Source organism: Lathyrus oleraceus, chromosome 4 (assembly GCF_024323335.1).
Source record: "Lathyrus oleraceus cultivar Zhongwan6 chromosome 4, CAAS_Psat_ZW6_1.0, whole genome shotgun sequence".
NCBI classification, from domain to species: Eukaryota; Viridiplantae; Streptophyta; class Magnoliopsida; order Fabales; family Fabaceae; genus Lathyrus; species Lathyrus oleraceus.
Genome location: NC_066582.1, coordinates 492805384 through 492821376, shown reverse-complemented (window position 1 = coordinate 492821376; position 15993 = coordinate 492805384). Strand labels below are relative to the sequence as shown.

Here is a 15993-nt window from a genome sequence, read left to right as displayed (position 1 = left end):
AATTGCAGAAAAGATTAAAAACAAAAATTATCATAAATCATATACATAGAAAAGGATTAAATTGTTCAACATGAAAACAAACATCTCACTAAAAACCATGATCCATAAATTATTTAGCAATCAACATCACAAGATCAAAGCATGATTCTGAATATCACACATCAACAGTGTCAATATCATATTTCTTTTTCCCGTCATTAGCAAAATAACCATCTCCAAATCTAGTTCATCAAGAGAAAGAGTAACAACTTCAAGAATGTGAATCTTTTCAAACAGATATCATTCATCTCCACCAAAATCCCAAATATACTAGGGTGGCTCCCAGTAATAAGGAATTTGATCCTTGCTTACCTCCCGTATTATTTATAATTAACGTATAATAGGTGTGGTACATTCATATCATAACATATGAACAGTATATACTAGTATTCTCATTTAGACTAGAACACATAGGAAAGAAAATCGATATGTGAAGCGAATAAACCATGCAGTATTCAATGGAGTAAACTTATAATGCCGAACTAGGATCAACTAGGACATAAATGAAACAGCTGGTCATATTACTCTTTTGTGCCGATACTCATCCACTATTGATAAAAGTAGAAGAGTGTGGCCTATTATATTCCACCTATTAGGACCAAAAAAAAACTTAAATCAAAATACTTAATATCATGGTGAAACAATTGTATAAAAATTACTACCACAAGCACAAAAAACAGAACCATATTCAGGCAAGTGAAGTCCAACCCCTGAAACCATTTGATTTATGGTCAACATGATGGTTTGATTTATGGTCAACATTACTGTGGTAAAAGCCATAATACAAAAGAAATCATTGTCATGGCAAGTTTCAAAACAAGGAAGAAAAAACCCCTGCATAATTAACACTTCAAAATCAATGGGTTCTTGCATGAGGGGCTATTTAAGGGATTAAAATATGTAAATATAAGAACATCCATGTACTTTCACGTGACAGCGTAAGCTTTTCGAAAAATAGTAGTTTCATGACATGGTATCATAGTCTCTATTACTATGGGGTATAGTTAGTTAGATCCTTGTTCCCCCATTTTTTAAATAAAAAAGTTCAATTTCAAGCAAATGTACTATGGGCCTATTCCCTGTCCACATTGCAGGCCCAAAGTGCTGTTAAGTATAGGTTGCGAAAGATATAAATCATTCATTTGCTCTCAACTAAAAGTGTATGAGAACAAATCAATCCCTGAGACCCCGTCTACTATAGCTTAAATTCTGCACTGTTTAGACACTTCAATAGAACAAATCAAAAGTATTACAAGAATGAGAATAAAAAAGGAAGAGAGCAGTAGTTATTACTCTCGTATGGAGTAAATGAGTACCTTATATTTTCCCAATATGTCGTCCACATGCCCAGAAAGAGCTAGCACAATATACTTCAAGGCAGCACGAGCACGAATGAGTGAATTGTGAGCATCCTGATAGACATGGAAGAATTAAGAATAACCAACAACTAGGAAATTTGTAGACAAACAAATCATTCAACAAAGACACAGTGCAAGGGAAGTGTGCAGGTCACAAAGATCAATGTCTGAAAATTACATATTATCAATACACATGAGCAATGTTTCGAACATGCAAAGCATAAATAAATATTAGTATTCATCAAATGCATGATGTCAGAAAGTATGTAAACAAATAGTGTCTAAATTTATTGTATACAAGTTAACAACGATTATGTAAATATAGTAACAAGAAAAATTGTGATATTCTTATGCTCCCTACCCAATTTATTCTAATGCCCTTGTCATAAAGTAGCAAGTAATCACGAACATTAATTCAAAAAGTTGTCAAGCTACATTGGACATTGCCTTAAATGCATGCAAGGATGACTTGACATTTCATTAGAAAGAAAAATTTATTTAGAGACGTCACCACTCACTTTGAGTGGAAGTGTTAGGAAGCATGTGAATAGTATCTAGGAGCTAAATATAGGGATTTCATATTGTTAGAGATAGTTAGAAAATACTTAGTTTGTATTATTTCCTAATTACTAATCTGTAACTAATTCTGCTGAGCTGTAAGTTAGTTACTCATTTCCTATCTCTATATAAAGAGAACTATGTACTCATTTTAGGAACAATGAATACAATATGAAATTTTGATCTGATTCTAACTGAATTCTCTATTTCTATCATGGTATCTAGAGCTTCTTTTTCGATCCTGTAACCTGCATCCATGGAGAATCGTTCTCCGTTCACCACTGAGGGTTCGTTTCCCTTTTCTCATGTCAAACTTTCGCATCTCACCTCTGTGAAACTTAATGACAAGAACTTCAAACAATGGAAGCAGCAAATTGATGGAGTTATTTGTGGCCACAAACTTCAGAAATTTGTCACTGCAGCTTCGACTCCTCAGCGCTTTGCACCATGTGCCGATACTGCAACTAGAGGTGTAAATCTAGAGTATCTTGACTGGAGCAACAAGATGCTCTCATTTGCACCTGGCTTCTCTCTACCATCTACAATCTGCTTCTTCCGAAGCTTGTGGATTGCACACATTCATGGCAGGTATGGTCTGAGATCCATCGGTACTTCAATACGTTGCTCACGACAAAAGTGAGGCAACTTCGCTCTGAGTTGCGAAATCTCACGAAAGGATCACGAACGATAGAGGAATTTGTGATTCGTGTTCGCGAAACCTGTGAATCCTTGATTTCAATTGGAGATCCCGTTCCTCTTCGTAACCTAATTGAAATTGTTTTGGATGCGCTTCCTGAGGCATATGATCCTATTGTTGTTGCTGTCATTAGTAAGGAGGATCTATGTTCGCTTGATGAACTTGAGTCGTTTGTGCTTGCGCATGAATCGCGACTAAGAACAGAAAATCGGTTATCATCGAGCTTGTATCAGTGAATCTAACGCACGCTCCATCGTTTTCGTCACCGCTCATGTTTGAGACTTTCGTTGATAGTACCGAATCTAGCCCTGATTTTCCTACTGGTACTAGTCATGTTACTGCAAATGCTGGAAACCATGGCTACAGCTCAAGAGGTGGTCGATTTGGTCGGGGAGGTGGTCGATTTAGCTGTGGAGGGGGTCGTTTTGGGAGAATTCAGTGTCAACTATGTCATAAGCCTGGACATGATGCCTCTATCTGCTACCACATATACTCACACTCCTCTCAACCACAGAGAGCTTCCTTCAACCCTTTTATGATGACTGCAAGACCTCCCTATCCACCATCATTTGGCTACTCAGCTGCTCCTAGACAACACACCTCCACATCCTCAGGCTTATCTCACTGGTTCAGATCCAAGCTTCAACAATCAGTGGCGGTATCCTGGCTCAGGTGCGTCTCATCGTGTTACGCCTGATGCTTCCAACATGTCTGACTTTGTTTCTCTGCCTGGATCTGATCAGGTGTTTATGGGAAATGGCCAAGGTTTGACTATTAACTCAGTAGGTTCCATGCAACTTCCTTTACCTCATTTGCCCCAACACATCTCTCACTCTACACAATTTACTTCTTATACCTCACATCACCAAAAACTTTCATCCTCAGTTTTGTCTTGTCAAATCACAGGCTTCTTCTGAAGTCCTGCTTAGTGGTACTGTTGGAACCATGGTAGTCAAAATCACGATCCTACTCGTAGTATCATACGATTTTGCGATCTTGATGGGCTTGGGCGATCCTGTGAAGGCAAAAAATCGTATTTAGGTGGGAACGGTGGGATCGTAGTGCAAAAACGGTTGGATCGGTGGGATCGGCGTTCCTGTCGTTGCAGTTCTAAAACATTTGAAGTAGGTTTTTTTTGGCCGACGTAATTTTTTTAACTTCCCAATATATCTACTAAACCAATTAATTCTATGAGCCACCTACGTTATTCAATACAATTTGATTCTTTGTATTCCATATTTATTTCTCATACATTAAAGTTTTTGAAGTTCAAATATACCTAACACCCCTTGTCACTCTTTTTATTTTTATTCCTAACACTTGAATTTAAGTTCAAATACACCTAACACCCCTTGTCACTCTTTTTATTTTTTTTCCTAACACTTGAATTTTTTTATATGCATTTTAATTTTAATTTATATTATTAATTTTATGCTTGGATTTGATTTTTTTTACTAAATTATGTTTTTTATATGAATATATATGTAATATGTGAGTTTGTGAAATTGGTAGGATCTTACGATCCGTGTTACGATACTCCGAATTACGATCTTGTGACCTCTCTTCGATCCCACATAGGATCTCGATTTTGACTACCTTGGTTGGAACTGATGGCCTTTACAAATTTGCCAATAGTATTGTACCTTGTAATTCCAGTTCTGGTTTCAATTGTGATTCAAACTTAGTTGCTAAATGCAACTGCATTTCTATATGTAATGATAATCACAATAATAAATAATGTTTCAATTTGTCCTGTTTCTATTGTTGCACATACTTCTCCGGTTACTTTTCCTAACTCATCAGTGTTACAATGCAACTGCTACTGTATCTACTAACAAGTCTGAGTTGTGGCACACACGATTAGGTCACCCTCATCATTCTGCTCTTGCTTAAGTTTTTAAACTCTGCAAAATTCCTATGCCTCACAAACCATCTAATGAGCTATGTTCTGCTTGTTGCTTAGGTAAATCCCACAGACTTCCAACTTCTCTTTCCACCAACTGTATATCATCAACCTTTTGAACTTGTGTGTGATCTATGGGGTTCAACCCCTATTCAATCCTCTAGTGGTTATACCTGTTTTTTTACCTGTGTTGATGCCTACTCTAGGTTTGTCTGGGTTTTTCCCCTTAGGCTGAAGTCTGATATTCTCACTCAGTTTATTCACTTTAAATCCATGGTTGAACTTCAATTTAATTGCAAAATTAAAGGTGTTCAAAGTGATGGAGGAGGTGAGTTTAGGCCTTTCACTAAATACCTCACTGAGTTAGGCATCTTCCATAGATTTACTTGTCCTCATACCCACCATCAAAATGGAATAGTTGAACGTAAACATCATGACATAGTGAAAAATGGGTTAGCCTTACTTGCTCAGTCCAAACTCCCTCTAAAATTCTGGGATCATGCCTTTGTTACTGCAGCCTATCTCATCAATAGGCTTCCTAGCCTTGCCCTACAAAATCAATCTCCCTGTTCTATTCTTATGCACAAAAATCCTGACTATACTTGCCTTAGAGTGTTTGGCTGTGCGTGTTTTCCCTTTCTTCGACCCTACAATGCTCATAAACTTGCATTTAGATCACAAGAGTGCACTTTCTTAGGCTATTCCACTACTCATAAAGGGTACAAGTGTATTGCTTCTGATGGACACGTCTACATCTCCAAAGATATCCTGTTTCATGAATCCAGGTTTCCTTATTCAGAGTTATTTCCCAACTCTGCCTCACCTCAGTCTAGCCCTCCTACTTCCAATACCTGGTTCACGCCAGCAGTATCTTCCTCACCTCTTCCTCTTCATCATACCAGCCCTGCCTTCTACCTCTCCAAATGCTACCAGTCAAACTGCTGCCCCCATGTCTAGCTCTAGCCATATCCCTCATCTTCCTTCTCCCTCTAACAATTCTGCTTCACATGACACGTCCTTGCCCACCTCACCTATATCATCTCTCTCCCATGTTTTTGCCTTCTCTGATATAGCTGAAGCCAGCAGTATCACACCTTCTTCCTCACCTGAAACTCCATCCTCTAACAATCCCTTACATACTCCTACTTATATCTCTATCTCACCTTCTTCCTCACCTGAAGCTCCCTCCTCTAACAATCCCTTACATACTCCTACTTATATCTCTGAGCCTACCATTAATCCCCTCAATATCTACTCTATGCAAACTAGGGCCAAAAATGGTATCTTTCAACCTAGACTCAATCCTACCCTTCTACTCACCCACATGGTACCTACCTCTGTAAGTCAAGCATTGGCTGCTCCTCATTGGCTTCAGGCTATGAAAGATGAGTATCAGGCACTTTTGAAGAATCAGACTAAGTCAAGCCTTGGCTGCTCCTCATTGGTTTCAGGCTATGAAAGATGAGTATCAGGCTATGAAAGATGAGTATCAGGCCCTTTTGAAGAATCAGACTTGGATATTGGTGTCTCCATCTGCTACTAAAAATCCATTGGTTGCAAGTGGGATTTTAGAGTCAAGGAAAACCCTGATGGTTCCATCAACAAGTACAAGGCCTGGCGTGTTGCCAAGGGGTTTCATCATCCGGCTGACAGTGATTTTACTGAGACATTTTCCCCTATTGTAAAGTCGGTCACTGGCAGAACAGTCTTGACGCTTGCAATCACAAATAGGTGGCTTATTCAACAGATTGATGTCAACAATGCCTTCCTCAATGGCATCCTTGAGAAAGAAGTTTACATGCACCAACCTCCTGCCTTTGAGGTTTCAGATAAGGCTCTTGTTTGCAGGTTGAACAAAGCTTTATATGGTCTTAAGCAGGTTCCCAGGGCCTGGTTTGACAGACTCAAAGAGTCCTTGCTGCAGTGTGGCTTTCAAGCCAGCAAGTGTGATCCTAGTCTATTTCTGCTTCACACTATCAGTCTTTCCATTATAATCTTGGTTTATGTTGATGATATAATCATAACTGGGAATTCTATATCATTTATTAATACTTTAATCAAAAATCTCAATGACAAATTTACTCTTAAACAGTTAGGCAACTTTAGACTATTTCTTGGGGATTGAAGTTACTCACTTACCCAATGGCTCTTTGCTCCTCTCCCAAGTCAAGAATGTGCGTGACTTGCTGACCAAAGATAACATGTCTTCTGCCAAAGGGATGCCCACACCAATGGTCTCTAGCAGCAAACTTTGCAGAGTTGGGTTTGATGCAGCCCTTGATCCCACCCAGTTTCGCTCGGTTGTTGGTGCATTGCAGTATGCTACATTAACAAGACCTGAAACCTCCTTTTCTGTTAACAAAGTGTGCCAGCTTTTATCTAATCCTTTGGAGGAACATTGAAAAGCAGTAAAAAGAATTCTCAGGTATCTCAATGGTACTTGCACTATGGTCTACTCATTCAAGCTGCTCCTCTTCATCAACCTTTATCTCTTCTAGGATTCTGCGATGCTGACTGGGCATCAGATTCTGATGACAGAAGGTCAACATCAGGTGCTTGTGTGTTTCTAGGCCCAAATCTTATCTGTTGGTGGATAAAGAAGCAGCCATTAGTGGCCAGATCCAGCGCAGAAGCTGAATATAGAAGCCTAGCTAACCTTACTGCAGAAATGCTTTGGGTTCAATCTCTTCTCCATGAACTCCACTGCAAGTTTCAAATCCCTAAGATTTTGTGTGACAATCTTAGCACAGTTACACTTGCTCACAATCCCATCGTTCACAACAGAACCAAACACATGGAGTTGGATATATTCTTTGCAAGAGAAAAGGTGTTAAACAAGAGCTTGGTTGTAGCTCATGTGCTTGCCCAGGACCAATGGGTTGATGCTCTCACCAAACCTCTGTCTGTTGTGAAGTTTTTGCCTCTGCGAGACAAGCTTAGGGTGTTTGACAAACATAACTTGCTTCACGCACCCTCCATTTCTAAGGGGGAATGTTAGAGATAGTTAGAAAATACTTAGTTTGTATTGTAAATAAGTAATTTTTACTATTAGTAGTAGTAATTTATACTCGGGCTTTTGGTCCATTAGTTAGGTCCATTAGATTAGAATAGTCTTATATAAAGTATGGAATAATCAATACAGAATCAAATGATTCTGTTTGTACAGCTCATTTAGGATTAGGATTAATATAATTAATTAGCTATTATTTCCTGTTCTTTTCTTTTCTGTAATTAGAATTAGCATTCATGGGGAATTAATTCCCCTGATTCTTAGGTCAGATTTTTCTTTCAAATTCTGCCTTATGCAGTCTATAAATACAGCATATGTAATTCTCATAAAATATAAGGAAATATACAAGATATTTCTACATGGTATCAGAGCACGATCTGAACCATCCCTAACCTAGCGCCGCCAAACTATGGAGGATCCCAAATCTGATGAATCGCTCAAAGTGGAGACTGGATCATTTCCGACCAGTTCACACGAAGGGCTCACTCACCTCATCACAGGCCATAAATTAAATGGTCAAAACTATACCCAATGGGTAAGGTCAGTCAAGATCTTCCTCGAAGGAAAAGGAAGGGAAGGCTACACAACGGGGGATTCTAAATGTCCGGAAAAAGGAGACAAAAACTTTCAGAAATGGAAACTTGAGAACAGCCAAGTAATGTCATGGCTGCTCAATACCATGACAAACCAAATTGGTGAAAATTTCATGTTCTATGACACTGCAAAAGAGATATGGGATGCAGTGAAGGAAACATACTCAAATGTTGACAATACATCTGTCATATTTGAGATTAAAAGCATTCTTCATGACCTTCGACAGGGAAAATCTTCTGTTACTGAGTATTTTAATATACTTAACAAACATTGGCAGCAACTCGACATATATGAAGAGGTTACATGGTGTTGTACAGAAGATCAAAAGAAATATAAGGAGCTGGTGGAAAAAGATAGGATTTACAAGTTCCTATTGGGGCTAAACAAGGACCTAGATGAAGTTCGTGGAAGGATCCTTGGAACCAAACCACTTCTCAAAATTCGAGAAGCCTTTTCAGAAGTGAGAAGGGAAGAAAGCAGGAAGAAAATCATGTTGGGAACACCTAGTTCAGTTCCGTACAGCGAGAGCTCTGCAATGGCAGCAAGAGGGAATCAGCCTCGGCCACCACAAAAGAAAATCCGCCCCTGGTGTGAACACTGCAAGAGACCAGGCCACACAAAGGAAACATGTTGGATCATACATGGAAAACCTTCCGAGACCAAATTTTTCAAAGGCAAGGAGGGAAGAGGTAACACGGCATTTAACAATCAAGAAGCTGAGGTATACTCTAACTCATCTCTTTTTAGCAAAGAACAAATGGAGGCTCTTCAAAAACTCCTTCACCAAACCATGTTAACTGCAGAAAAAGGTGGTACTACTGTAGTGGCTCAAAGAGGTAATTACTTACATGCTCTAAACACTAGTAAGAAAAAAATAAAATCATGGATTGTTGACTCAGGGGCTTCAGATCACATGACTGGAGATTTTACTTTGTTTAGTAGTTATTCTCCATGTCCCTATAACTATAATGTTCGAATAGCTGATGGTACACATTCTAAGGTCATGGGTAAAGGATCAATTATCATTTCACCAAATATTACACTTGACTCTGTTTTGTATGTGCCTAAACTGGATTGTAACTTGCTGTCTATTAGCAAGATTACAAGAGATTTGAAATGTGTTACTAAATTCTTCTCTAACTTGTGTGAATTTCAGACTTTGGAGTCGGGGAAGACGATTAGCAATGCTGAAGAGTGTGCTGGACTCTACCTCCTTCAAGTGGAAAAACCAGAAGAAAAACTCAAGAATAATTGTCATGTTGCAGCTGCAGTTTCAAGTGATAATAATCCTGTAATGATGTGGCACTATAGATTAGGCCACCCAAATGTCATATACTTGGAAAAAATGTTTCCCTCTTTATTCAATAAAAACAAGGAACATTTTCAGTGTGAAATTTGCCAATTGTCTAAACATACTCGAAACCATTACTCACCCCAATCTTATAAACCCTCAAAACCTTTTTCATTAATTCATAGTGATGTATGGGGACCATCACGAGTCCACAACATTACAGGCTCGAGATGGTTTGTCACCTTTATTGATGATCACACACGTGTTACCTGGGTGTTTCTAATGAAGGAAAAATCAGAAGTAGGGAGAATATTTGAAATTTATCATAAGATGGTACAAACACAATTCCAAAGCAATATTCAGATACTTAGAACTGACAATGGTCGTGAGTATTACAATCTTGCTCTAAATTCCTATCTTCAAAAGGTTGGAATTGTTCACCAAAGCTCGTGTGTGGACACTCCCCAACAAAATGGAGTTGCGGAAAGGAAGAATAGACACCTTTTGGAAGTGACTAGATCAATCATGTTAGCCACAAATGTCCCACAACACTTTTGGGGAGAAGCTGTCCTTTCAGCAACTCACCTTATAAATCGAACACCCTCCCGTATCCTTAACTTTAAGACCCCACTCTCCACACTTCAAAACCTATTCCCAACCAGCAAAATCTTTTCCTCTATTCCATTAAAAATATTTAGATGCTCAACTTTTGTCCATAACCTCAACCCTCACCGAAGCAAATTAGACCCAAAATCCATCAAATGCATTTTTCTTGGCTACTCTCCTCACCAAAAGGGATATAGGTGTTACTCTCGCCATACCAAAAAAATTTACCACACTATGGATGTAACCTTCTTTGAAAATCAACCCTATTACACCAAAATTGGTATTCAGGGGGAGCATATAGAAAATTCAGAATACCAACTTTTGCCTCTTGAACTAACCGAACATGACAAAATCTTACCAAACCAAACCGGCAACACTCAATCAGCCGAACCTATGCCTAAACCAGCTGGAAAATTACCAGACCAGACCTCAAACATTCAGCCGAGTGAAAGGACAACAAAAGTTGTGACGGAAACAGAACCAATTATAGTTTCAACCACATCTCAACAGGATTATGATCCAAAAACAGGCAAGTGGAAGGGTTTTTGTTATAAAAAGGAAGGAGGTAGAGTCAAGCAAAGCTCCAATGCAAGGCCATGAGTCAAACCAGACTCTAGAAAATGAAGTTCCCACAGGTAATATTCTTCCTAACTCTGAACATGTTGATACAATAGATATTGATATTCCTATTGCTATGAGAAAAGGGGTTAGAACTTGCACTAAACACCCTATTGAAAAATATATCTCCTATGGAAAACTATCACAAAGTTACAGGTCCTTTGTAGCAGCTGTTGACAACATAGAAATTCCAAATAATATTCAAGAAGCATTGCAGAAACCTGAATGGGCAGCAGCTGTAACAGAAGAAGTTCAAGCACTTGTAAGAAATGGCACATGGGAGATCACTGCTATACCAGAAGGGAAGAAAGCAGTAGGATGCAAGTGGATATTTTCAATTAAACACAATGCTGATGGGAGTATAAACAGGTACAAAGCTCGGTTGGTTGCAAAGGGGTTCACACAATCATATGGGGTGGATTATGAGGAGACTTTTGCACCTAATGCGAAGCTCAATTCTGTCCGGGTTCTACTATCTTTGGCAGCAAATCTAGATTGGCCCCTACACCAACTAGACATAAAGAATGCATTTCTAAATGGAGAGTTAGAAGAAGAGGTATATATGCAAATTCCTCCGGGACTTGAATCACCTGGAACCGCCAACATGGTGTGTCGACTTCGCAAATCTCTATATGGCCTCAAACAATCACCAAGGGCATGGTTTGATAGACTAACAAAAGTTGTCAAGCAAGATGGTTTTGTTCAATGTCAAACAGACCATACCATGTTTGTCAAGCACTCTTTGGATGGGAAGATAGCTTTGTTTATTGTCTATGTTGATGATATCGTAATTACGGGAGACGATGATGAACAAGTCAACCAGTTAAAGAAACTTCTAGCAAAAGAATTTGAAGTCAAAGACTTGGGACAACTCAAGTATTTTCTAGGGATGGAAATTGCACGAACAAAGAATGGTATTTCAGTTTCTCAAAGGAAGTACACTCTGGATCTACTTCAAGAAACAGGTATGCTTGGATGCAAAGCTGTCAATACTCCCATAGAACAAGTAAAAAGGAGTGATGAGAATGTACCAGCTAATAAAGATAGATATCAAAGTCTAGTTGGAAAACTAATCTATCTAACTCACACCAGATCAGACATTGGTTTTGCTGTAAGCATGGCTAGTCGTTATATGTCAAATCCAACTGAAACTGACATGAGAAATGTGAACAGAATTCTCCAGTACCTGAAAGATACGCCAGGCCGAGGACTTTATTTTCAAAAGAACTCAAACAGAGGCATTGAAGTCTACACCGATTCTGATTGGGCAGGATGTTTATCTAACAGGAAATCAACTACAGGCTACTGCACATTTGTATGGGGTAATATGGTAACTTGGAGAAGCAAGAAACAATCTGTTGTGGCTAGGAGTAGCGCAGAAGCAGAATTCAGAACTATGTCACAAGGTATTTGTGAAGGAATTTGGCTTAAGCGAATGCTAGATGAGATCAAAATTCCTACCAATCACCCCATGAAGATATTATGTGATAACAAGGCTGCTATTAGCATTGCTAAGAACCCGGTACAGCATGATAGAACAAAGCATGTGGAGATAGACCGACACTTCACCAAGGAGAAAATTGATCATGAAATTATAAGTGTTAATCATATTCCATCATGCCAGCAAACTGCAGACATTCTAACAAAAGCCCTTCCAAGGAACATATACGAGAATATCAGATCCAATCTGGGTATGATAGACATCTACCACCCAGATTGAGGGGGAGTATGGAATAATCAATACAGAATCAAATGATTCTGTTTGTACAGCTCATTTAGGATTAGGATTAATGTAATTAATTAGCTATTATTTCCTGTTCTTTTCTTTTCTGTAATTAGAATTAGCATTCATGGGAAATTAATTCCCCTGATTCTTAGGTCAGATTTTTCTTTCAAATTCTGCCTTATGCAGTCTATAAATACAGCATATGTAATTCTCATAAAATATAAGGAAATATACAAGATATTTCTACATAAAGAGATTAATGTTTGTAATTTTAACATACTTGAAATATATTATTCAGTTCCAAACATGGTATCAGAGCTCTCGTTCGAGAGGGTTTCGCTTTCGCATAAAAAAACCCTAGCACCCTTAATTGCAATTTCTTTTTCAAAATCCTAGCCGTCTTAATTGAGGTTCTTTTTCAAAACCCTAGCCGCCTTATTTGAGGGTATAGGTTCAGAAACATTGTTCACTTCAGGAATATTGTTTAGTTGTGGCATTGTTCATCACCGGGAAAACTGTTTTCACCGCAGGGTACTGTTCATCTGCGGTATTGTTCATTGCGCCGACATTGTTCATCCACAGCATTGTTCATCGCCCGATATTGTTCACTTTTAAAAAAAAATGTTAAAAATAATAAGTCAAGTGTGAGTTAGAGTCCCACATTTAGTTAAAAATGTGGAGACTTGAGCATTTATAAGTGGGAGAACCCACTCACCTATCACCTTAAGGTTTTGGGTGAATATGTGGTGTTTCTCTCCCTTGTATGTTGCTCTTAGCCCAATATTCACTGCAGATGGTACCCTTATAACTGTAGTGGACAAGGAGATATCCAAATAAGCCCATCTATAATCCTTCGAAATGTTCTTCATATTCCCAAATTGTCTACTAGCTTAATTTCCATACAAAAACTCACAACCGACCTATCATGTAATGTTGTTTTTTATAACAATGCTTGTGTTTTCCAGACAATAATTCAAGGAGGACAATTGAAAATGCTAGAGAATGAAATGGCCTTTATTACTTGGATAATCAAAATATTCCTCCAAATCTATTCAGCAACACCAAACCCTTTTATTCATAATCAATTACTCCCTTTGTCCCAAATTATAAGATGTTTTGGACATTTCACGCGAATTAAGAAACATAATCAATGTTGTACGAAAAAGAGAAATTGTGCATGACTTTACAGTATTAACCTCATTTATTAGAGATGAAAGAGAAATTTAAAGAATTAGAAGGAAAAATAGTAATAAATAATAGAGGGTAATTGGGGAAAAAATGTCATTAATGTTGCATTAGAATTGTAAAGTGACTTATAATTTGGAACATTTTTTTAACGTGACTTATAATTTGGGACAGAGGGAGTAAAATCAACAGAGGGAAGGTCCTTGTGTATCATTGTTGCCTTGGTCATCCATCACTTAAGAGTCATGAAACAATTATTTTCTTCATTATTTAAAAGTTTAGATGTGGAGAGTCTTTGTTGTGAGGTGTGTCAACTTGCTAATCACAAGCATGTCTCTTTTCCAGTCCATAATAAAATGAGTATTTTTCCGTTTTACTTAATTCTTACCGATGTTTGGGGTCCATCGAATGTTTCAAATATACTAGGGTCAACTTGTTAAAACAAAAATCTGAAGTTTGTTTTGTGTTTCTTCACTTCTTCTATATGGTTAAAAATCAATTTGGTGTGAGTATTAAAAGAATTAGGTCCTATAATGCCAAAGATTACTTTAACCACGGTCTTAATCCTTTCTGTCAAAAAGAAGGTACTATTCATGAATCTTCTTCTGTTAAAACCCCTCAACAAAATGGGATTGCTGAGAGAAAGAATGGGCACTTGTTAGACCAAACACGTGCTATGATATTCCAAAATAAAGTCCCTAAGAAATATTGGGGCGAGGCTTTCTTAACTGCATTGTATCTCATTAATCATTTACCCTTTACTGTCATTGCCTCCAAAACTCCTACAGAAGCTTTATCCTCATTCTATCCTGATGTGTCTACTTCAAGTAATCTGACCCCTAGAATATTTGGGTGTACGTCATTTGTCCATATTCATAGTGATGGTAGAGGGAAACTTGATCCTAAAGCATTAAAATGTGTCTTTATAGGATACGCTTCTACCCAAAAGGGTTACAAATGTTATCATCCACCATCTCATAAATACTTAGTCTCTCAAGATGTCACCTTCCATAACAGAAAGATACTTTCTTCAAACTCATCTTCAGGGGGAGAATATAAGTAAGGAAGATGAGTCTTCTCTACTTCCTGACCTTGCTTTCGAACCGAAGTTGAAATTGAACTTGATTCTGGAAAAAATGGAAATGTTGAAATTGATATAAGATTTGGAAAGAGTTTAGTATATATAAGAAAGAAGAGCATTCCTGAATCCACTCATATTCAAGAATCCAATCCGACATTACATGAGATAACTTCTCCTGACCCTTTAAGCAGTAGTGATTCAACTTTTGAATTTTCTCGTGAACAAGAAACAAAATCCAACTCAGTACTACCACCACACTACAAAGATTTATATCTTCCAATTGCCCTTAGAAAAGATACCATAAAATATACTAAAAAGTCATTTTACCCTATATCCAACTACCTAAGTTTTGAACATTTTTCACCCACCCATAAAACATTCCTCACAAGTCTAAACACTACAACAATACCTAACTCTTAATCTGAGGCATTGTCTGACGGGAAATGGAAACAGGCCATGGACTAGGAGATGGAGGCACTGAATAAAAACAATGCTTGGGAATTGGTTTCTCAACCAAATGGAAAGAAACTTGTAGGGTGCAGATGGGTATACAGTGTAAAATATAAGGCTGGTGGATCTATTGAGAGGTACAAGGCAAGATTGGTTACCAAAGGATTCACCCAAACTTATGAAGTAGATTACTCATAAACATTTGTTGCAGTTGCTAAAATGAATATCATAAGGGTAATATTATCTTTAGCAGCTAATTACAATTGGAATTTACATCAATATGATGTGAAAAATGTCTTCCTTCATGGAGAGCTTGATGAAGAGATCTATATGGATGTACCCCCTAGTACTGTGAACTTACTATGACCAACATTGTGTGCAAATTAAAAAAGATGGCCTAAAGCAATCACCATGAGCATGGTTTGAAAGATTCACCAAAGTTATGATATGTTTAGGTTTTAAACAAAGTCAAGGAGATCATATTCTATTTATCAAACATTCTGAAACAGGAGGAGTAACAGTTTTATTAGTGTATGTGGATGACATTATAGTAACAGGAGATGATGAGAAGGAGCAACAATTGTCAGGCAAACACATAGCCAAGGAGTTTGAGATTAAGACCTTAGAAAAATTGAAATACTTTCTGGGAATTGAAGTTGCCCACTCTAAGAAAGGAATCTTCATACCTCAACAAAAATACATTACTGATCTTCTACAAGAGACGGGTAAGACAGCATGCAAGCCTGCAAGTACACCAATTGATCCAAGTGTAAAGTTGGGGAACGCATAAGAAAATATTTCAGTTGATAAGGGAATGTATCAAAGATTAATCGGAAAACTGATACACCTATCACATACTAGACGGGATGTTGCCTTC

The 15993-nt window shown here is 37.9% G+C and overlaps 1 protein-coding gene across 4 annotated transcripts in view; it reads right to left on the bottom strand.

The window, feature by feature from the left end:
* LOC127076635 (uncharacterized) overlaps positions 1–15993 on the bottom strand; it is a 41257-nt gene that overhangs the window by 12106 nt on the left and 13158 nt on the right. For all 4 annotated transcript variants that reach the window (XM_051018340.1, XM_051018341.1, XM_051018339.1 and 1 more), the window contains one exon: positions 1356–1451. In XM_051018340.1, coding sequence (XP_050874297.1) covers positions 1356–1451 — 96 coding nt within the window. The remainder of the gene's footprint in view (positions 1–1355; positions 1452–15993) is intronic.